Source organism: Lagenorhynchus albirostris, chromosome 10 (genome assembly GCF_949774975.1).
Source record: "Lagenorhynchus albirostris chromosome 10, mLagAlb1.1, whole genome shotgun sequence".
NCBI lineage: Eukaryota > Metazoa > Chordata > Mammalia > Artiodactyla > Delphinidae > Lagenorhynchus > Lagenorhynchus albirostris.
In genome coordinates, this window is record NC_083104.1 from 61338771 (window position 1) to 61363053 (window position 24283).

General features: G+C 37.2%; 1 protein-coding gene across 1 annotated transcript in view; it reads left to right on the forward strand.

The window, feature by feature from the left end:
- BMP5 (bone morphogenetic protein 5) overlaps positions 1-1905 on the forward strand; it is a 116990-nt gene extending 115085 nt beyond the window's left edge. Inside the window, exon 7 of the mRNA XM_060164110.1 lies at positions 17-1905. Within this exon, the coding sequence (XP_060020093.1) occupies positions 17-166 (150 nt within the window). The 3' untranslated portion in view covers positions 167-1905. The remainder of the gene's footprint in view (positions 1-16) is intronic.
- The last annotated feature ends 22378 nt before the right edge of the window (positions 1906-24283 follow it).

Here is a 24283-nt window from a genome sequence, read left to right on the forward strand (position 1 = left end):
GTTTTTCCCCCCCCAGGTTCATCTGATGTTTCCTGACCACGTACCAAAGCCTTGCTGCGCGCCAACCAAATTAAACGCCATCTCTGTGTTGTACTTTGATGACAGCTCCAATGTCATTTTGAAAAAATACAGAAATATGGTAGTGCGTTCGTGTGGCTGCCACTAATATTAGATAATAATGGTAATAAGAAAAAGATCTGTGTTAAGGTTTATGACTACAATAAAAAGTATCCTTTCACATAAAAGGGGAATTTCATAAAATTAGTCTGGCTCATTTCATCTCTCTAACCTATGTACAATATCATGTATATAGTCACTTTTATTTATTTAAAGGTATATATTCTCCTTTGTGGATGCCTTTTCAATAAAATGTATTTTATAGGTTACTGCAGTATGCAATAGATCACACAGTCTAACTTTCAATAGGATATGCTGAGTCCAATTCCATTTCAACATTTTTTAAAGTATTACACTTTTTACATAATTTTCTGAAATTAGGCAGAACTCCTTTGACTGTTAAGTATTGTTGAAGGAAACTGAATGCATTTGGTTAGGCTGTGCCAATGAAAACTCTGATAGGATATTTATTTAGAAATAAAACTTAACAAAATAACCACCCCAAACAAAAATTCTTGGAGGAACACAATTTTTCTTTGAGAGTTTCTGCTTCGTTAGATAAAGTGAAATGTTGAACTGGATTTGAATAAATAAATGGGAGGCAGAACACAGAAGCTGAAAGGTTGCACATAATTATCATAACTATTTGTTTGAACAGAATTGGTGTAACTGTAGGAAAGCGTTCCTTCTTGGCTCATGGGTTGTAAATTTTTCAAAGAGCTCAAAGCTTCAGGAATTCTGTGGAGACAGACTTGAGCCTGTGTCCATAACTTTCCAAGTTAACACTAAAAAAGCATAGTACAACCTTCTTACCTCAAATAAATCATGTCTGCCTATTATCTAGAACACTACTGCTGCAGACATTTTTTCAGATTTAAAAACAGTCCAAAATAAAGAAACATTTACATGTGCTCCCCTACCCTCCCCACAGACAAGAGTCACTGCATGCATAAAATATACCCGAGCAAAGAGGCCTACAGAGCCATTTTCTGTAGCTCTATTTTATAACTGAGTGTGCTGATTGATGGGATGCAAGGAATTTTATTTAGGGTAAAAGCACTGAAACTCAACTGGAGGAAATTACCCCAAATCCCAGAATGGCTTTGACAGAATTGCCATTTTGAAAGAACAGCTGAAATCCATTTTGCATATCTTGGAGAATTAGCTCATTGAAAACCTTATTTTCGAGGGGGATTTTGTAAACCTTCCTCCAAGCACAAATAATTCCAAATGGGAAGGTTCTGTTGTGTGTATGTGCATGTGTGTTCTTCCCTCGGAAATTAATTTATTTTCTCTCCCTTTTCTCTCTCTGCCTTTTAAGGCTTGTCTTTAACCCACTGACTTTTGGAAGAATGACATTTAGTGGAAAACTGCTATTTATGTGGGCTCCACGGCTAGGATTATTTACAGTCCATCTAAAATATTCATAAAGCACCATTTATTAATCACCCTTTTGGACTTTTTAAGTAAAATTTGTATCAGAAATAGCTTTAAAATGTTATGGATTTGTTCGTGATTCAGGAATATTGCAATGTAGTTTTAAAATACAGTTTATCTTAAAGTAAATTTGATAATAACTCTATTTGGGGAACATTAAGTAATATATTTTTGAATTAATGGTATACCATTATAAGAATAAGAAACGAAAGTCTATTATATTATTCTTTAAATATGTTGTTTAAATATATTTCTATGTTTTAAAATACATTAAACTTGTGATGCTAGTTTTTATTGTGCTTCTTGATTTGGCTGTTTTTATTAAGAGGGATACGAAATGTCATAAATTGAGACTATAAGCATATCAGATGTAAAATGTTTGTGGATTACATGTTTTTAATTGCCAAAACTAGTTTTTGTGCTGTTGATAAATAACTCACTATTAAATGAGCAAAGCAACCATCCATGAATTAAATATTTTCTTGATCTGTTCAAACAACAAAGAAATATTTAATTTTTCTTTTTTTGTTTTCTTTTCCTTTTTCTTTCTTTTTTTTTCCTTTTTGGCCATGATATGTGGCTTGCAGGATCTTATTTCCTCAACCAGGGATCGAACCTGTGCCCCCTGCAGTGGAAGCGTGGAGTCCCAACCACTGGACCATTAGGGAATTCCCCAAAGAAATTTTTAAAATAGCAAAAATATGATTAGGTTGGGAAATTACCTTACTTATTCTCTTTCATTTAAAAAGGGAGATATTTGGCATTAGTATTTTCACATTTATATATATATATATATATATAGTGTGTATGTATATATATACACATATATGTGCACATATGGCCTGTTACATTATTCTCAAATAACTATTATAGTAAATTCTTAGTATTACTTTGAATACTCAAGCTATTAGCAGAAATCAGAATAATTTGACCTATTTTAACAGGATCCAAACTCTTCAGTTCTTTTTAGCTAGTTATGTATTGGTTTCTTTGTCTGTATGTTTTTAATTTTTCTCCTTTATAGGTATTTTGCTTTGTAAAGTGGTCCTAATCCTTTTTGAAGTTAGAAGGGCATCAATTACAAATACTCATGTTCTTTAAAACTAAGGCAAATATAAATTGCCTGCATTGAAGTAAAGAAAGAATACACAAAAAAGAAAATGCAAAATTATTTTTTTCTCAAGTAAAGAATTGTCATTTTATAATCCCTGTATCACCATCATTAAATCTGAGCCAGTGCCTACTGGCTACTATACAGTCTGGCAAACTTCATTTCTCAAGACATTTACAGTGAATGATTAGGTTCCTCTGTAGCTCCATTCAAGGCAGAAGAAATCCTCATTCCCAAACACAGGTCACTGTCTCATAACCATTCAATCAACTGCTCAATGGATCATACAGTCTTGCTCTCAGATTACCTGCTTTTCTATGTTTTTCCTTTTGCAGTTTTTTTTGTGTGTGTGGGGGGGGCGGTGGCTGGAACTTTTTGAACTTACAAGTGAAGATGCCTTTGATGATAAAGTAGATACATCGCTAAGTATACATCTATGCATCTGAAATTTATCAAGTTTGGTTAAGATCATAACTGGAGAAAAAGTAGGAAAGTAACAATCAATGCTAATATTTATTCTTATGTACGCAGAAAAGTAACACTCTATCCAAGTTAGCAATTTTTAAAAAGCCAAGGTTCTGCAAAAATCACTTCCAAGTCTCTTGCCATATTTGTTAGAAGCTGTTTGAAAGATGGGGATTTCAAAGACAGGAGAACCTGGATCAGATACAGCCTTTAAAATTACACAGAAACTTCAGACTTTTAAAAACATGCACTTTAACCTTTGCATCTTAGTTTCAACTTTACAGAGGCAGCTAGCCTCCAATCAGTGGGGAGAGGATGGGGAGATGCACTTCAGCCTCAAATCCTGTGGCTTATATATAGGAGGGTAAGAGAGGAAACACTGCCAAACAGCCTCCTCACTAAGCATCTGGAAACAGAACCTAAGCTGATGGTTCAGTGGGTTGTGGTCAATGTTTTCTTCCCAGTTCATTGTGACTACATGGTGAAATACAATAGAACCGACCTAAAAAACTACAGTGGTTATCATCCTGCAGATACCTATAGGAAAAGCCCAAACTAGGAAAACAATTTTCTACCTTGAGCCACAGGCCAATTAAGATGTCTTCAATTATGTATCTTTATACTTTCTTCATTAAAACACACAATACATACACACTTATAAGTGTATTTATTTAAATAAAACACATATACACACATACTTATATAAAGATGTATTGTTTTAAAGAAGAGAGAATAAAAACATGAATACAAAACCTTTTAAATGAACCCATAGAACTTCTGGGAAGGAAAAATATAATACTTAATTTAAACTTTATGGGATATGTTATGGGAAAAGTAGTGAGCTGAAAGACAGATCTGAAGGAATTATCTGGAAGGCAGCTTTGAGACAGATAAAGTGATAGAAAGTCAAAAAGAACTTAAAGTAAACTGAGTAATAACATCAATTTAATCTATATTCCAGAGAATTGGGGACAATTTGAGGGCAAACAGGTAATCACTATCCTCAAATTGCTCAGAAAAAATAGCTGTTATTTGGAATTCTCTACCCAGCAAAACTATTTCAAACATTAGGGCAAAAGAAAAATATTCTCAGGTAAAGAAAAATGAGAATTTACCACCAATGACAAAGCCACTGCTAAAGGTTTTACCTCAGAAAGAGCCAAAACTAACCCCAAAAGGAAATGTATACAAATATGATGAACAAGAAAATAGTAAACATGGGGATAGATTAAGATAAAAATGTCTAATAATTGTGGTTTATAACAGCAAGAGAGTTAAATGACATTAAATAGGGTTAACTACAGCAAAGTACAGTACAACTATAGAATGTATTATGGAAGGTGGATGGTCGGAAATATATGTTTTTTTACTTGATGATAATGATTAAGTTAGACTGTTAACTACAGAACACAATGCATATTTTGAACCAGGGTTGGCAAACTCTTTCAGTAAAAAATGTGATAATAAATATTTAAGGCTCTGTGTTTCTGTTGCAACTACCTACCTCTGCTACTGCAGTGTGAAAGCAGCCATCCACCATATGTACACTAATATGTGTGGATCTGTTCCAATAAAACTTTATTTACAAAAACAGGTTGTAGGTAGGATTTGGCCCATAGGCTGTAGTATGCTGACATCTATTCTAAACCAGTAGAGGGAATAATTGCAATGTGGTAAAATGTAATCAATTCAACAAGATAAAAAAAAGAGAAAAGGATAAAAAGAAACATAGCAAAAAGGAAGTATTGCATATAATAATATGATAGAACTAAATCTGACATGGTCATATAGTATTAAATGTAAATGGACTAAAAAGATCACTATTACCAGATTGGATTTAAAATAATAACTTCAACAACTAGTTACATTCTGTTCAAAAGAGGCACACCTATGGGCTTCCCCGGTGGCGCAGTGGTTGAGAGTCCGCCTGCTGCTGCAGGGGACGCAGGTTCGTGCCTCAGTCCGGGAGGGTCCCACATGCCGCGGAGCGTCTGGGCCCGTGAGCCATGGCCGCTGAGCCTGCGCGTCCGGAGCCTGTGCTCCGCAGTGGGAGAGGCCAGCAGTGAGAGGCCCGCGTACCACAAAAAAAAAAAAAAAAAAAAAAAAAAAAAAAAAAAGAGGCACACCTAAAACTTAAAAACACAGGAAGGTTGAAAGTAAAATGAAGATAAATATATATCAGGCAATACCCATGACAGCAAAACTGGATTAATCATATTAAGCCATTTCTAGGGAAATGAGGGTCAAAACATATCAATAAAACTTGTAATCACTATTGTCATTTCTAAGCTTAGATGTAAGACATAGGATTCCATTTCAGAGTCATACAAAGTAAAAATTGATAGAATTTCAAGGAGAAATTAAAACCGTACCTTTTTAGTGAGAGGTTTGAGCAAACCTCTCTCGCTAACTGACAGATTAAGAGAAAAATGATCAGCGAAGATAGAGCAAATATACCCATTTAACAAACATTAATTAATTAACATGTAGAGAACATTGAAGAATACACATTATTTTCCAGCAAATGTGGAAAATGTATGAAAATCGATCATTTCACCCAACTTCAAAAACTAAGGCTGCTAAGTCGAACCACTTTGGTGACAAGAATATGTGGGTGTATTGGAAGAATTTATTTCTCCCTTGTCTTTCTTGAGATATGCAAGTAAATAATGAACAGAGTGCATCCTTTAGAAAGATTGCATCTGTGGGGATAGAGCGCTTCCTTTTGAATATAAGGACATACTGTTAGATTAATAATTGTTTTTCTGGGTTTTTTTCCACCACTAAATTCCTTTAGAAGGATGGGAAACACATTATTATACTTTGTGCTTCCTCCATTCTTCAAAATTATGGTGTATTACTCTGTATTTTTTTAATCTAGAATTTTCTACAGAAGGTTAGATAATTGTAACAAATTATTTTAGGAAATGAGATAAAGAGAAATAAAATGGTAATTAAAACACAAAATTTTTAAAAAGGACATACTGTTGTTGCCTATTCAATTTTTGGCAAGTCTTCTCATAAAATAGTTTCTAGAATGGCTTTTAAAATTGCCTGTTTAAAATTAATAAACAAAAAAATGATTTTACCTTGGCATATAATATTATTTCTTAAGGTTATTAAGACTGGTCATTTGAAAACTAATTGTCTTTGAGATGAAGGTCTACAATACTCAACAACACTTGTTGATGTCAGTAAGCCTGTCTAAGGTGTCCTACTTAGGACATGAAATAAAGCATAAGGAAATGAATAAGCAATTCTCCAAAGATGTTGTGAAAAAAAGGAAAAATATTTGAAAAATCTTGGCTATTGAACATAATGGATCCAATGAATCTCATCTCATACAAACCTCCTAGTGTTATTACTAAGTCAAAATAAATTAAAGTACTTTTTGTATCCCCAGTATGTGAACACAGCTTCCTGACCTTGATAACATTTTTTTCATTCCTGGGGAATGCCCTCCCTCAGTTCTGCCTGGTGATATTCTACCTATTCCTGGAGGCCCTTCTCATTTGCTACTTCCCTCAAAAAGACCAAATACACCAAACCAGATGTGTTTGATCCCTCTAATAAGCCACCACAGCTCTCTTGCTTCTGAGACATGCTTCCCATTATGCCGGCTACTATAGTTATTTGGAAAAACCTTCTACATTGTAAGATGAAGACATTTACCATATCCACTCATTTATTAATTCCTTAAAAATTATCATGAAGATATTCTTGGAGCTGATGTTCTAGAAATGATTTGGAAATGAATAGCTTAATGTATTACTTTAATGGGAAACAGCAAACATAAAGGCAATACTGTCAAAATTGAGATAGAAGGGATTAGATTCCTTATTTTATTTTATTTTATTAAAAAAAATTTTTTTGACCATACCAAGCAGCATCAGGGTTTTTAGGTCCCTGACCAGGGATCAAATCCATGCCCTCTGCAGTGGGAGCGTGGGGTCTTAACCACTGGATGGCCAGGGAAGTCTCAAGATTCCTTATTTTAAAATGAATGTCCCCAAAATATCTTTCACTTTTAGGGCATTCCATTCTAATCTCCATTTCATTAAGGTTTTTGTTTTTGTTTGTTTGTTTTTCCTGAGGTTTTATCTTGTTCTTTTGTTTGGAACATATTCCTCTATTTCTTCATTTTGCTTGACTTGCTGTGTTGGTTTTTATGCATTAGATGAAACAGCCCCCCTCTCTGTCTTGTAGGGTTGGCCTTGAGAAGATGATGAACCTCATTGTTCAGCCCTGCCCTAGTTCTTGGCTAGCTCTCAAACTTTTGTGATTGTCCAAGCAGCCTACTTTACTTGAATAGCTCCCAATAGTTGAAGGTGTGCCAAGACAGTCAGTGTTCCAAAGGGGAGGATCTCAGTCAGCACCTAGATTCAGGCTGATTGGCAGCTTGACCCTCAGGCAGCAGCTTTTAAGTGATGCAAATATACAAGGTCCTGTGGGACCAGAAGCATAAACCGTGCTCAGGGTCAGGAGATCTAGAGGTGTCCCCTGGCGACTGTTGCAAAAATCGGGGCTCCATAGGAATGTGTAAGCTCCTTTCTGGGAGTGAGCTGCACTGAGGCAGAGGGAGACTGCAAAGCTGGTGTTCCACAGCCCACCTTCACTGAGGGCACCCTGTAGCCTCTAGATGTGTGTTGAACCTGAAGCTTGCCCCTCGGGTTAAACTCCAGGACAAGCAAGTCATCCTCGTTCAGACAAAGGCTAGGGGTGTGTTTCAGGCTGCTGTCTGTGCAGTGCCCTGGGGTGGTAGTTGGCCAAGAACTCTGTCCTGATTGTTACAGCCCTGTGGGACTCAGGAACACAAGGCCCCCTGGGCACCAGAGCCAGATGATGCAGACATGTCCCCTGGGGGCAGCTGCAAAATTCAGGGCAGCAGACATACACAAGCTCCCCTCCAAGAGACGCTGGTTCTCTGAAGCAGGGCAGCCTATGTAAAATTGGTACCCACCCTCCGAGTTCTCAGGAAATGTTTACTGTCAGCCTTTAGATGTGTGTTTCATTAGAAGCTTGCCCCTCAGGTTGCAGCTACGACGATAAGATGACAATGTCTCAGGCTGTTGTCTGTGCAGTGCCCTGGGATGGCAGCCAGCCAAGAACTGTCTCTTCATCTTCACAGTCCCATGGGACCCAGGAAAGCAAGCCCCCCCATGGCTTCCAGAGCCAGGTGATGAAAGGGCATCCCCTGGGTGGCAGCCACAGACACCGGTCACCAGATATAAAAACTGGGGCACCAGACATGGGAGATACTGGTCCTCTGGAGGATGTGGAGGGGATGTCCATTGGAGGGAGGCAGAGGCAGAGTGGGAAGATGGCCCTCAATGAAAAAAGGGGAAAAAAAGTAAAAGGAAGAAGAAAAAGAAAGAAAAAGAATAAAAAAGGAAGAAAAACGGAGAAAAAAAGGTAAAAGAAAAAAAATTTAAAGAAAAAAAACGAGCGAGAGATGGCCCCTGCTGGCTAATCCAGGCAGAGGGGGGAGGGGTAGCGGGAAGATGTGCCCCCTGGCCTCCATCCTGGAGGGTCTCAGCGGTCCCCAGTCCTCAAACCAGTGCTTTAAAATGAGCAAACGGGTATCTCTTGCATCAAGTCCCGGGCGGTTTTCTAGGGCCTCCTCTGCTGGGCGGCAAGCCTTGCGCAGACTGGAGGAGGCGTCTTCAGCTCATGACAGGCCACGGGTTTTGTGCAGGAACCACTTAGTTTCTAAAGCCCATGTTCTGCGGGCTCCTCTCTCAGGTACCGGACGTGGGGAAGGATGCTTTGCTCCTGGGGAAGCCCGGGCGTGAGCTCCCTGCCAATTGCGGGTCCCTGCATCTGGGGTGGATTCACAGAGAGACTGTCCCAGCCTTTCCTACTCCCTTCCGGGGGGTTTCCCTCTCGTTTGTCCCATGTGAAGGGGTCTCTTCACCAGTTTTTATGTCTTTTTCAGAGGACATTTTTCCTATATAGCTGTAGATTCAGTGCGCCCCTGGGAGGAGGTGAATTCAGGATCTTACCCATCATGGTATTGAACCGGAATCTCTAATTCTACTCTGGATAAAACAAGGAGCATAATGGGGCCCACAGGATGATTACTTCTCAATTATAGGAGGAAAAAAGCCTCTGTAAGGAAGGAAGTGCTGCTGCCTCGTTCCTATAGAGAAAAAACAGAAGGGAGCACAGAGACAAGAGAAGTGATTTCTGTAGCATCTTTGGGAAGAGCAGTCCAGGGTCTTTCTCCTATGAACATGGCCTGGATAAGGGGAAGGAAGGGGGGACCACTTACTGAGCTTCAGCCGAGGCTGGATTGCACCAAGTCGTTGAGAGTTTGATTTGGGACATGTTAATTTCTGAAGGAAAGGTCCAGAGACCGGTTAGAAACAGGCGTCCTGAGATTACAGGAGAGGTCCTGGCCAGACATATAAATCCGTAAGTCATCAACATGTGATGGTGTTTAAAACCACATGATCAGTGAGGTCACCACTGCAGATAGAGATACTGCAGTGAATGACAACCCTTCCTCACTTTCTCACCCACAGCTCATTCACGACGAGGTCTACCTGTGAGAAACAGGTATTGACATGAAGACAATCACGGTTCTGCTCCCATCTGCCAGGGGGCTTTATGAATCACCTTATCTCTGTTTACTGAGAAAAGTCAATTAGAACGCCCTATAATTTACGCAGAAAATAAAATGTAGTTATTAATGTACTAAACATATTTATATAACTTTTGTCATAATAATTTTTGCTGTGCATTTAAAAGAGTCCAAGGAGCTTCTGGAATGTGAATAGGGCAGTGAGATAAAACAGATAGATGAAACTAAATATCTGGGAACTGTTTGTATGAAATGTCATTGATATAAATGTTATATGCATATGAGTCCTTAATAAAGAACAAATTAAAAAGTAATGCATTTTGCCACAAATGAACCTATCTACAAAACATAAACAGACTCAGGGATATAGAGAACAGACTGGTGGTTGCCAAGGGTGAGGGGGTGAGGGAGAGGGATGGATTGGGTGTTTGGGATTAGCAGATGCAAACTATTATATATAGAATGGATAAACAACAAAGTCCTCCTGTATAGCACAGGGAACTATATTCAATAACCTGTGATAAACCATAATGAAAAGAATATTAAAAAAGAATGTATATATATGTATAACTGAGTCACTTTGCTGTGCAGCAGAAATTATCACATTATAAATCAACTATAGTTCAATAAAAACATTTTTTTAAGTCATGCATTATCTTTTTTCAATTCTATATGTGTAATGGGGTGGGGGGGTAAGAGCCTTAATGATAGCATTAAAGTTTTAGGAGAGACATAAGGGAAGCATTTAAAATACTACTGAACATTGAAATGGCTCTCCAAGAAAATACTTTGAAAAACTCTATTGAAGTGCTGTTGATTTTTCATCATCCCTATTTCTCAACTTTGACGAGATACAATTCTGCCTGAACTCTTTGGCTGTAAGTTCCTTTGCATATTATTAAAATTTCTTTGGTTTACATAGCTTTACTTTGAGCTAAAGTATAACTATTTGCTGTTTGTAAAACTGAAGTTTTTTCTGCATTAGGACTTACTTGGTAAGAAAGTTTGTTTTCTAGAGAACTGCATACACTAACACCACATAATTTATATTACAAGGAAACAATATGAATACTAGTCCAACATTTTCTAGATGTTGCAGTATTAGTGTAACTATTCTGTAGGTGAACAATACTATTATTGGGTTAAGATGTGTTATTTATCGTTAGATATAATCATGTACCACGTGTTAATACTATTTATAACAGTAGAACATATGGGTTTTTTTTTTCTGATACCTTTCTAGAATCTGTGCTGGTTGCTCTTATTTCAATTTTTACTAACTTTAAATATCAGTGCCTCAAATTTTGCCTCAGAGCCTGGAGAAGTCTTTAAAATATGTTCTGTGTTTTCTTTGTTTTATTATTCTAGGTTTCTAACAGTTCTCTTAGGAAGTGCTGTATCGTACATGATATTGTGGGAATTGATTCAGAAAAGTTTAGCCGAGTCTGCTGAATATTTAATTAGAATGAACATTTTGAAGAAGTCTGTGTTCTCACTTTGCCTTTCAAGCCTCTACTAACAAAGATGTGGAAAGGACCAAACAATCACATCAGGAAGACAAATGCTTCCTCTGTTTGGAAATAAGTACGCTAAACCAGTTAACTCTAATATTATTTGTGAAAAAGAAAATGAAATTAGAAAGATGCTCGACCTGAAAAAGCTGTGTAAATTGACACGTGTCATTCTTGATGGTCTAGGAAAAGTAGCTTTCCTTGTGAAAGATTTTAAGTTCCTACTTATTAAAATTACATGAGACACACTCTAAAGACAATACAAATTAAAACAGTTGTTGAGAAAAAAGTATAGGAACAATCTAATAGAAAATTAGTAAAAGTTTGAACTGGCATTTCCCCCAAAAAGAAAGAGTTATGGCCAAGTAATATAAGCGACAATGTTCAACCTCACAACATTTATAAAAAAGCAGAGACCACAATGAGATAACATTTCACACCAGATTGGCAAATAGATTTTATCAAGGAATGTTTTAATATTGAGTGTGGGAGAGAATATGGATCATTACGCTGCTAATAAGAGTGTAAGTTGGTAAAATAATTTTGAAAACAATCTAGCTTAATCGTGTAAAGAATATTCACATATACTCTACCACCTAATGGTTCCTTTTCTAAATATTCACTATGGAAACACTTCTGGAGATCTGAACTAGGAAACGATACAAGAAGGCTTATAACAAAACTGTTTACCTTTTTTTTTTCACATCTTTATTGGAGTATAAATGCTTTACAATCTTGTGTTAGTTTCTGCACTATAACAAAGTGAATCGGCTATATGTATGCATATATACCCATACCCCCTCCCTCTTGAGCCTCCCTCGTACTCTCCCTATCCCATCCCTCTAGGTCATCACAAAGCACCAAGCTGATCTCCCTATACTATGTAGCAGCTTCCCACTAGCCATCCATTTTACATCTGGTAGTGTATATAGTCAATGCTACTCTCTCACTTCATCCCAGCTTCCGCTTCCCCCTCCCCATGCCCTCAAGTCCTTATTCCTTCCCTGCCCCTAGGTTCATCCATACCGCTTTTTAAAATCTCATATATATGCATTAACATATGGTATTTTTCTTTCTCTTTCTGACTTACTTCACTCTGTATGACAGATTCTAAGTCCATCCACCTCACTACAAATAACTCAGTTTCGTTCCTTTTTACGGCTGAGTAATATTCCATTGTATATATGTGGCACATCTTTATCCATTCATCTGTTGATGGACACTTAGGTCGTTTCCATCTCCTGACTATTGTATATAGTGCTGCAAAGAACACTGTGGTACATGTATCTTTTTGAATTATGGTTTTCTCAGGGTGTATGCCCAGTAGTGGGATTGCTGGGTCATATGGTAGTTCTATTTTCGGTTTTTTTAAGGAACCTCCTTACTGTTCTCCATGGTGGTTGTATCAATTTACATTCCCACCAACAGTGCAGGATGGTTCTCTTTTCTCCACACCTTCTCCAGCATTTACTGTTTATAGAGTTTTTGATGACGCCCACTCTGATCGGTATGAGGTGATACCTCATTGTGGTTTTAATTTGCTTTTCTCTAATGATTAGTGATGTTGAGCAGCCTTTCATGTATTTGTTGGCCATCTGTATGTCTTCTTTGGAGAAATGTCTGTTTAGGTCTTCCCCCCATTTTTGGATTGCGTTTTTTGTTTTTGTGATATTGAGCTGCATGAGCTGCTTGTATATTTTGGAGATTAATCCTTTGTCAGTTGCTTCATTTGAAAATATTTTCTCCCATTCTGAGGGTTGTCCTTTTGTCTTGTTTATGGTTTCCTTTGCTGTGCAAAAGCTTTGAAGTTTCATTAGATCCCATTTGTTTATTTTTGTTTTTATTTCCATTTCTCTAGGAGATGGGTCAAAAAGGATCTTGCTGTGATTTATGTCATAGAGTGTTCTGCCTATGTTTTCCTATAAGAGTTTGATAGTTTCTGGCCTTACATTTAGGTCTTTAATCCATTTTGAGTTTATTTTTGTGTATGGAGTTACAGTGTGTTCTAATTTCTTTCTTTTACATGTAGCTGTCTATTTTTCCAAGCACCACTTATTGAAAAGGCTGTCTTTTCTCCATTGTGTATTCTTGCCTCCTTTGTCAAATATAAGCTGACCATATGTGTGGGGGTTTATCTCTGGGCTTTCTATCCTGTTCCATTGATCTGTATTTCTGTTTTTGTGCCAATACCATACTGTCTTGATTACTGTAGCTTTATAGTATAGTCTGAAGTCAGGGAAGCTGATTCCTCCAGCTCTGTTTCTATTAACATTGCTTTGGTTATTTGTGGTCTTTTGTGTTTCCATACAAGTTTTAAAATTTCTTGTTCTATTTCTGTAAAAAATGCCATTGGTAATTTGATAGGGATTGCACTGAACCTGTAGATTGCTTTGGGTAGTATAGTTATTTTCACAATATTGATTCTTCCAATCCAAAAGCATGGTATATCTCTTCATCTGTTTATATTATCTTTGATTTCTTTCATCACTGTTTTATAGTTTTCTGAGTACAAGTCTTTTGCCTCCTTATGTAGGTTTATTCCTAGGTATTTTATTCTTTTTGTTGCTATGGTAAATGGGATTGTTTCCTTAATTTCCCTTTCTGATCTTTTGTTGTTAATGTACAGGAATACAAGAGATTTCTGTGCATTAATTTTGTATCCTGCAACCTTACCAAATTCATTGATTAGTTCTAGTAATTTTCTGGTGGCATCTTTAGGATTTTCTATGTATAGGGTCATGTCATGGGCAAGCAGTGACAGTTTTACTTCTTTTTTTCCAATTTGTATTCCTTTTATTTCTTTTTCTTCTCTGATTGCTGAGGCTAGGACTTCCTGTACTATGTTGAATAATAGTGGCGAGAGTGGACATCCTCATGTTGCTCCTGATCTTAGAGGAAATGCCTTCACCATTGAGAATGATGTTTGCTGTGGGTTTATCATATATGGCTTTTATTATGTTGAGGTAGGTTCCCTCTATGCCCACTTTCTGGAGAGTTTTTACTGTAAACAGGTGTTGAATTTTGTCAAAAGATTTTTCTGCATCTATTGAGATGATCATATGGTTTTTATTCTTTAATTTGTTAATATGGTGTATCACATTGATTGATTTGCATATACTGAAGAATCCTTGCATTCCTGGGATAAATCCCACTTGATCCTTTGGTGTGTGATCCTGTTAATGTGTTGTTGGATTCTGTTTGCTAGTATTTTGTTGAGGATTTCTGCGTCTTTGTTCATCAGTGATATTGGTCTATAATTTTCTTTTTTTGTGATATCTTTCTCTGGTTTTGGTATCAGGGTGATGGTAGCCTGATAGAACGAGTTTGGGAGCATTCCACCCTCTGCAATTTTTTGGAAGAGCTTGAGGATAGGTGTTAACTCTTCTCTAAATGTTTGATAGAATTCACCTGTGAAGCCATCTGGTCCTGGGCTTTTGTTTGTGGAAGATTTTTAATTACAGTTTCAGTTTCATTACCTGTGATTGGTCGGTTTATATTTTCTAATTCTCCCTGGTTCAATCTTGGAAGGTTGTACTTTTTCAAGAATTTGTCCATTTCTTCCAGGTTGTCCATTTTATTGGCATATAGTTGCTTGTAGTAGTCTCTTAGGATGCTTTGTATTTCTGCGGTGTCTGTTGTAATCTCTCCTTTTGCATTTCTAATTTTATTGATTTGAGTCCTCTCCCTTTTTTGCTTAATGAGTCTGGCTAAAGGTTTATCAATTTTGTTTATCTTCTTAAAGAACCAGCTTTTAGTTTTATTGACCTTTGCTATTGTTTTCTTTGTTTCTATTTCATTTATTTGTGTTCTGATCTTTATGATTTCTTTCCTTCTACTAACTTTGGGTTTTCTTTGTTCTTCTTCTAGTTGCTTTAGGTGTAAGGTTAGGTTGTTTATTTGAGATTTTTCTTGTTTCTTGATGTGAGCTTGAATTGCTATGAACTTCCCTCTTAGAACTGCTTTTGCTGCATCCCATAGGTTTTGGATCATCATGTTTTCATTGTCATTTGTTTCTAGGTATTTTTTGATATCCTATTTGATTTCTTCAATTATCTCTTGGTTATTTAGCAGTGCATTGTTTAGCCTCCATGTATTTGTGTTTTTACTCTTTCTTCCTGTAATTGATTTCTAATCTCAAAAGTGTTGTAGTCAGAAAACATGCTTGATATGATTTCAATTTTCTTAAATTTTCCAAGGCTTGATTTGTGACCCAAGATGTGATCTATTCTGGAGAATGTTCCATGTGCACTTGAGAAGGAAGTGTATTCTTCGTCTTTCAGGTGGAATGTTCTAAAAATATCAATTAAGTCTATCTGGTCTATTGTGTCATTTAAAGCTTGTTTCCTTATTTATTTTCTGTCTGGATGATCTGTCTATTGGTGTAAATGGGGTGTTAAAGTCCCCCACTATTATTGCATTACAGTCAATTTATCCTTTTATGGCTGTTAACGTTTGCCTTATGTATTGAGGTGCTCCTATGTTGGGTGCATAAGTAATTATAATTGTTATGTTTTCTTCTTGGATTGTTGCCTTTATCATTATGTAGTGTGCTTCCTTATCTCTTGTAACAGTCTTATTTTAAAGTCTATTTTATCTGACATGAGTATTGCTACTCCAACTTCTTGTGATTACCATTTGCATGGCATATCTTTTTCCATCCCCTCACTTTCAGTCTGTATGTGTCCCTTGGTCTGAAGTGGGTTTCTTGTAGACAGCATATATAAGGGTCTTGTTTTTGTATCCATTCAGCCCATCTTTGTCTTTTGCATGAAGCATTTAATACATTTACATTCAAGGTGATTATTGATATGGATATGTATGTTCCTATTACCATTTTCTTAATTGATTTGGGGGTTTTTTTGTGGGTCTTTTTCTTCTCTTGTGTTTCCCACTTAGAGAAGTTCCTTTAGCATTTGCTGTAAAGCTAGTTTGATGGTGCTAAATTCTTGTAGTTTTTGCTTGTCTGTAAAACTTTTGATTCCTCCCTCAAATCTGAATGAGATCCTTGCTGGGTAGAGTAGTCTTGGTTGTAGGTTTTTCCCTTTCATCACTTTAAATATGTCCTGCCACTCCCTTCTGGCTTGCAGAGTTTCTGCTGAAAGATCAGCTGTTAATCTTATGGGGATTCCATTGTATGTTATTTGTTGCTTTTCCCTTGCTGCTTTTAATATTTTTTCTTTGTATTTAATTTTTGATAATTTGATTAATATGTGTCTCAGCGTATTTCTCCTTGTGTTTGTCCTGTATGGGACTCTGTACTTCCTGGACTTGATTGACTATTTCCTTTCCCATGTTAGGGAAGTTTTTGACTATAATCTCTTCAAATATTTTCACAGACACTTTCTTTTTCTCTTCTTCTTCTGGGAGCCCTATAATTCGAATGTTGGTGTGTTTAATGTTGTCCCAGATGTCTTTGAAGCTGTCCTCAATTCTTTTCATTCTTTTATCTTTATTCTGCTCCCTGGCAGTTATTTCCACCATTTTATCTTCCAGCTCACTTATCCGTTCTTCTGCCTCAGTTATTCTGCTATTGAATCCTTCTAGAGTATTTTTAATTTCAGTTATTGTGTTGTTCATCATTGTTTGTTTGCTCTTTAGTTATTCTAGATCCTTGTTAAATGTTTCTTGTATTTTCTGCATTCTCTTTCTGGGATTTTTGATCATCTTTACTATCATTACTCTGAATTCTTTTTCAGATAGGTTGCCTATTTTGTCTTCATTTATTTGGTCTTGTAGATTTTTATCTTGCTCCTTTGTCTGTAACATATTTTTTTGTCTTTTCTTTTTCTTTTCTTTTTTTTTTTTTTGATGAGTGTGGCTGTATTCCTGTTTTACTGGTTGTTTGGTCTGAGGCGTCCAGCACTGGTGTTTGCAGGCAGTTGTATAGAGCCAGATCTTTGTGCCAAGATGAGGACCTCCAGGAGGCCTCACTCCAATTAATGTTCCCTGGAGTCTGAGGTTCTCTGTTAGTCCAGCAGTTTAGACTTGGAGCTCCCTCCTTAGGAGCTTGGGCCTGACCTCTGGCCTGGGAACCAAGATCCTGCAAGCCATGTGGTGCAGCAAAAAAAAAAAAAAAAAGAAAAAGAAAAAAGGAGCAGTACAATAACAAAGAATAAAAAAGAAAATAAAATTAGAAATAAAAAATGTATTAGGAAAAATAAAGATATAATTGAAACAACTACAACCAGGTAAAACAAAGCCACAACAGAAAAAAAAAAGGGGGGGGGGTGGGTGGATCAAGCCAAGAGGGGCAGAACAATAACAAAGTATAAAGAATAAAATAAAATTAGAAAAATAAAAGATTTATTAGATAAAATAAAAATATAAATGAATCAACAACAAGTTAAAACAGAACCCCAATCTAAAAGAGGAAAAAAGAAAAACAAAGGAAAAAAAAACCTTGGCTATAGGGGCAGTGTTTAGGCAGGGATGGAACTTAGGCAGGGGCAGGGTTTAGGGTGGTGCAGGACCTGGGAGGGGGGCAATGACGTTTGAGTGTGGGGTGGGGCTTAGGCTCAGGACCAACTCAGCTGGACAAGGCCTAAGTGGGGCAACATTCAAGTGTGGGGCAGGGCCTCTGCTTAGGACCTGCATGGAAGGGGAGAGGCCGCATGTCCAAAGGGGCGCCTCTGGAGTGTGAAGTTCCAGAGTTGGGAGGTAAGGCTCTGGATGAGGGTGTGTTGGTGGGGTTTAGGCCCAGCACAGTTGGAGGGGTTCTAAGAGGGGGTCTCCAAATGTAGCAGTAGGGCCGTGGGTGGGGGTGTAGGGGCGGGGCTTGGGCTCTTCACAGCAGGAGGGAGGCTCCAAGGGCAGAGGATTAGGCCCAGGAGCCCAACAGGCTCCCCGGTGCCTAAGTGAACAGGGAAAACACTGGCCGCATTCCCTTCCGTTCCACAGTCCCCCCCCCATGGTCTCCCCCAGGGAGAGGTCTCCCTGGGGGAGACCATGGGGGTCTCCCCCAGGGGTCCAGGTCTCCCCCTGTCCCCACTGGACCCCTAACAGAGGGTGGGTCCCACTGGGTATAGGAACTCCTCCTCTCCCCAGCCACCCTTCAGGGGTGCCATTCCCAGATGTCTGGCCTTACTTTTGCTCCCCCTTCCCTCCTTCCCACTCCCTCAAGACCTGCATGGCAGGAGGGGGCTTCGGTGGGCAGGGGATCAGGCCTGGGATCTCAGCAGGATCCCAGTGGCCAAGTGGGCAGGGGAAACCTGGGCACGCTCCCTTTTGATCCTATGCCTTCCCAATGGTCCTCCAATTTCCCCCTTAAGGCATGGGATTCCTTCCCCTCCCCCAGCCAGTTCTCAAGGTGCCAGTTGTGTCCCTCCTCCACTTCTCCTCTCCCCTCACTCCCCCCTACACACCACGTCCTACTCAGTCGCTGGGGGTTCCTCCCATCCCCTTAGGTGTCCATGGTCCCCCACTGATGCCTGGTAGATGCCCTAGTTTTGAAGAGATGTGAATTCTGCATCCTCCTAGTCTGCCATCTTGACTCCGCCTTTCCAAAACTGTTTACCTTAGCAGACAATAATAAACAACCAAACAAATAAATGTCTGTATGTTACAACTAAAAACCTGGACAAGACAGAGATGTTTATCTATAGAAAATAGACAAATTGTATTGTACAGTAGGGAAAATGAGTCAGCCACAACTCTATAGACAAATCTCACAAGCATAATGTTGAAAAAATATATTGTAAAACATTATATATGGTATGATGTAAATTTTATAAACCTCAAAATAAAATCAAATAATATATTTCTGGTGTACATACATTAAAGAATAGCAAAGATAGCATATATAGAATGAATAATCAACAAGGTCCTGCTATATAACACAGGGAACTATATTCAGTATCCTGTGATAAACCATAATGGAAAAGAACATATGTATATGTGTATATATGTATAACTGAATCACTTTGCTGTACAGCAGTAATTAATACAACATTGTAATTCAACTATACTTCAATAAAAATACATTTTAAAAAAAGTATAACAAAGATAAAACAAAAAGTCAAAATTCAAGAAAATAATTATCACAAAGGGATGGGAAAATGATTTTAATTAAGGATGGGGCTATCCATAACATTATCTCTTAGTATGAATGGTAACATAAGTGGATGAGTTCAATAATATTTTAAAAATATATATATACATGGTGTTTCAGTTAGCTTTTGCTGTGTAAAAGAATAGGCTTGCATCTTAGTGGGATACTACAATGATTTATTAGCTCACAAATTTGTGGATCCGTCATTTGGACTAGACTCAGCTGTGATTGTTCTACTGATCTTGCCTGGGCTCACTCCTGAAGCTACAGTCAGCTGATGCATCTGCTGGGGCCAGATGTTCTAAAGCAGCCTCATTCCCATCTGGCAGTTGGTGCAGGCTCCTGTCAGCTAGGAGTGATAGGGTGGCCAGGCCCATGTTGTTAGCAGGCTAAGCCAGGTTTGTTTCCATGCCAGTGGGCATAAGTTCACCAGGAGATCGTGTGTATAACCTCAGATACCACTTTCCCCTTAATCACTTCCCTAAGTAGGCTTTCTGGAACAGTTGCTTTCCCAGTGGTGTCTTTATGGATCAAGAGGGGTTTGATTCTATGTAAATTAATTGTGAATGGCTTAAGTGATACAAGGTATGCCTAAAAGCAAATGAAAACCACCAATAACAAATGTGAAGTTCCTCCAGGCACAGGGAGTTAGAGAAGAGGGAAGCAAGCCAGAGGAGCAGATTTTTATGTGCTAAAGTGAGGTTTATGGTAGATGGTGTTAATAGATCCACTTATTCACCTTCCCCTGTATCCACATTCCTTGTCATTGGACTGTGAGGTTCCTCTCACTAAAAGGTGAAGTGTGTTTCCACACTTCTTGCCTTTGAACTTGAGCCCATAACTTACTTTGTCTAATGGAAGATTGATGGGTGTGATATGAAAAAAATCATTGGAAAGTACTTGCACAATTGGGCTTTCTCTATTGCGCCCTTACCAATGCCATAAGGATATGTTTAGGCTAGCTTGCTGTTCCAGGAGAAAGATAAGAAACTCTGGAAGCTAGGAAACCATGCAAACATGAAAGAGCCCAGGCAAGATCAACAGAGTTGCTAAGTCTTGCTCAGCTTAGATCAGCTAACCCACAGGTGACTTGAAGACAGGTGAGTAAATAAATGTTTATTCCATACACTGCTGAGATGTTTGGGGTTGATTGTTACACAGCATTACTGTGGATTTAGCTTACTGATACAGAGCTATAAACATTGGGTGGAGTTTTGCTCCAAGGTCTCTCTTCTCTTTTTGATTAGCCCTGAGTTGTGGGTATCACTATGCTCTGGTTTCTCAAAAATTTTAGTTTTGGACAAGTGCAGAGATCTGTTTCATATAGCTATTTCTAGAATGAATGTCAATGTCCAATATCTCTCATATGTTTATTATTTTTCCAAGGGAATTAAACTCAAGATCTACTCTTAGAATCACATCCTGTATTCCATTAGGATAAAAAAGAAATCAAAGTTGATTTTTGCTCTACATGTCAAATAATTTTCAATATGGTTATCAAATCACAAAGGTAATTATTATTATATTATTTAAACAAACAGCATTTACTTGCAGTTGGAATTAGTTTCAAAATTTCTTTTTCTTTAATTTTGTAACCAGTATATATATATAGTACTATATCACATACTTTATTTCCCATTAGTCCTCATGGCAATAAAGAACAACTGGTGAATTTTTGTTGAAAGTTCCCAAATTCCAAATTGTCACTATAGGAAGCTGAAAGTTGAGTTATTTCCCAAGGGTAATAAAAATTTTCCCCCTTATTTTGTGTCAAGAGAATACTAACAATCACAATTCTTTTATTTTATTTAATTAATTAATTTATTTCTTTTTGTGGTACGCAGGCCTCTCACTGCTCTGGCCTCTCCCATTGCGGAGCACAGGCTCTGGACGCACAGTCTCAGCAGCCAGGGCTCACGGGCCCAGCCACTTCATGGCATGTGGGATCTTCCCAGACCGGGGCACAAACCCATGTCCCCTGCATCGGCAGGTGGACTCTCAACCACTGCGCCACCAGGGAAGCCCTATTTTATTTTTTTAAAGTTAAAATTCTTTTTTTAGAAAACAGGGGTAGTTTGTAGTTTAATTACATGGTAGAAGGATCCTGATACTTAGATATTGTCTTCTATCAGCTGGTATATTTTGTTCTATGAATATCTTTATAACTATTGGCCATTGTTCCTTATATGTTTTAATGAACATAGGTTATTTTTGACAAAAATGGTTAATTATTTATTCTCTGGTGGGAGACATATGATAAAATAGTTTCATTTTAGAAATCCTTATAACTGGAAACTTTTCCAAAGGAGCATAGCATGATGAATAAAATACATTAGAAAACTAGTTGCCCTGTTATGTTAGTTGATCTTGAGAAATATGATAGAGTAGAAAGACTACATTGCCCTTCACCTGTACCCATTCCTCTTCTTGAATATTTCCTTCTTAGAATATCATACCTATTCTGGTTACTTCTCTCCCAGGTATCTGGAAGGCTTATACCCTTCAAGAGTTCAGTTTAGACATGCCTGCATGGGTCCCTGCCGCCAGAATCCTCTTTTGTCTCTTCCTTGCACTGCTGGAGCAACCAAATACCATATACTAATGGTTACCAGTTTTGTTTGGTTCTGCTCTTATTGTATTTATGTCTGGGAAATCATAAATGTGGTGTCACTAGTTTAATGTCTCATCCAAGCTCAAGTAATATATTTCAGTTTCAACAGATTAAAGATTACATTGGTAGATACAAACTGTAGTTACAATTTGAACGTAAGTAGTTTGGTAATAGGAATTACAGAAATTATTCAGAGAGGAAGATTCTTTTATATAGGTGAGTCTTATGTTGCCACATACTGTACTTTTCTTGTCCAGGGCTCACCTCTCAAGGACTTATGCTCTGTAACATTGGCCTGGGACCCCTGGCTATACTGTATCTCACAGAAGTTCAAGAAATGGTATTTTGTCTGACATTTTCTAGGACAAAAACAACATTAGCAGCAACAATAAAATATAAATAACCTCCAAAATAGTAGAAGAAATAATTAACTATTGAGACTTGCTTAAAAATTCTGTATGCCATATAAAACCAGTGAAAAGGGAGTTCAATAAAAATAAATGCCCTTGGCAGTCTTTATATTAGCAGAGAAAAAAAAATAGTTATATGCTTTTATCAATACAAAAAGAGCAAGAAGAAATTGATAATTGGCCCATATATCTAGTTTACCAAGCATCTCAATTAGTTTAATTTAGATGAGGATCTTTTACAAATAATGTACTAAAATTTTAAAATTTTGACCTGTAGTTCTGGCTAATTTAATCACAATTTCTCTCATCTGGATTTCAGCATATCTAACAGAATTGAAAAACTGGAGCTATAGAGTTGATTTATAAACATTTTGTTAGGACACTAAAACCTCAACCTTACCCTAAAATCTTTGGATATAATTTAAACTCCAGGAAAATTAAGTGCTTTAGATTTAAATTTTAACCTTGAATATCTTCAAGAAAAATCCTAATAATCAAAGAAATGTAATTTTAAGTACTCAATCACACTAGATAACTACAACTTGAGGTTGTTTTTTAGTTGGAATATAAGTGAGTATACTTTATAGGGTAGAAAATAATTTTATTTTGCCAATGGGATTAGAATCAACAATTTAAAATCTAAGATCATATAAAGTGTTAATATGAAAAATTAATTTCAAACCTCATCTCCTGAATCAATGAGAGCTTTGAATTCCCATCATGCAATTACCCACATTCCATATTAATTTACTAGGAAGGAAATGGAAGATGGGTGAAATAGTAAACAGCTGGTCAAATCTTTACATGTTTAAGTACCACATTGATGTAATGAAGTAGGTAATTACTTTTTCACATGGTGAAGATGAGACATAATATTTTTCTGCAAAAGCTGATTGGAAATGTTTTGTGGAACCAGGAAGAGTGGGTTGGTGGGAAGGAATTTGTACCTAAGTTTTTGTACCTGGATATTTTGACAGTACCATAGTTTCAAGGTAATTCCTTAACCAAACACAGTATCTCTTGAGCCAATTTAATGATTTAATTGCCAGAATTGTATTTTTATCAACATTAGCCTAATGAGGGTCAAAGTATTCAATTAATATATTAAATATATTAAATATTTTATATTTATTAAGTATATATGTATCTTATATTTAGGATTTTATATCTGTCCTACAGTATGGGACTGTAAGCTTCCAGAAGGCAAAGACTGTTTGAGTGTGTGTTGAATTATCCCAGTTATTTCTAGCAACTACCCAGGTGTCAATATATCATAGATATTGCTCAGGTGTCAATGAATTGATGAAAGAAAAAATGAATGGAACCATCTAACTCATTTAGGTTTTTTCACTTTTTAAGTAAAGGACAGTGGTCTAGACTTAAGAATGTGTGTTATTCAATTTTTCTTTGAGCTTATAATTTAGTATTTAGATTTGTGGGGTTTTATTTTTTCCTGTAAACTTTACAAATTCAAAATTAATTACTCACCTCTTAATCTTTGATTTCCTTATACCATTTACATGGTTCCCTAGTACCAAACTAACAATACCCCAGATCTTTACCTCCAAAGGACACTTGATAACAGATGACCTTAGAAAATACCTTTAATCAGGTTCCATCACTTCATGTTAAGAGCTGTTTGAGTCCCATTTTGAAATATTAGTGAGAATTTGGCTGCCTTCTTCCCTATTTCAGTCAGATGGCCAATACCAAATTTCCTACATATTCTGAAGGTTCTTTCCTGACATGTTGTGCAAATCTTATGTTGCAAGAAATAGAAACTGACATCTTAGAAAAAACTGACTGTTCTAGATAGAAAACTAGAAATTATCACCATAGAAAAATCAATTGATTGCTCAAGATTGAGAGTTGGAAAATGGACATTTAGAGAGGTGTTACATCTCTGAAATCCGGAACGCACAATGACAGAGTGTCTAAAAGGAAGATGGGGTGAAGAGAGGTAGAGTGAATGTTGTCAGTGCTTATCCGAG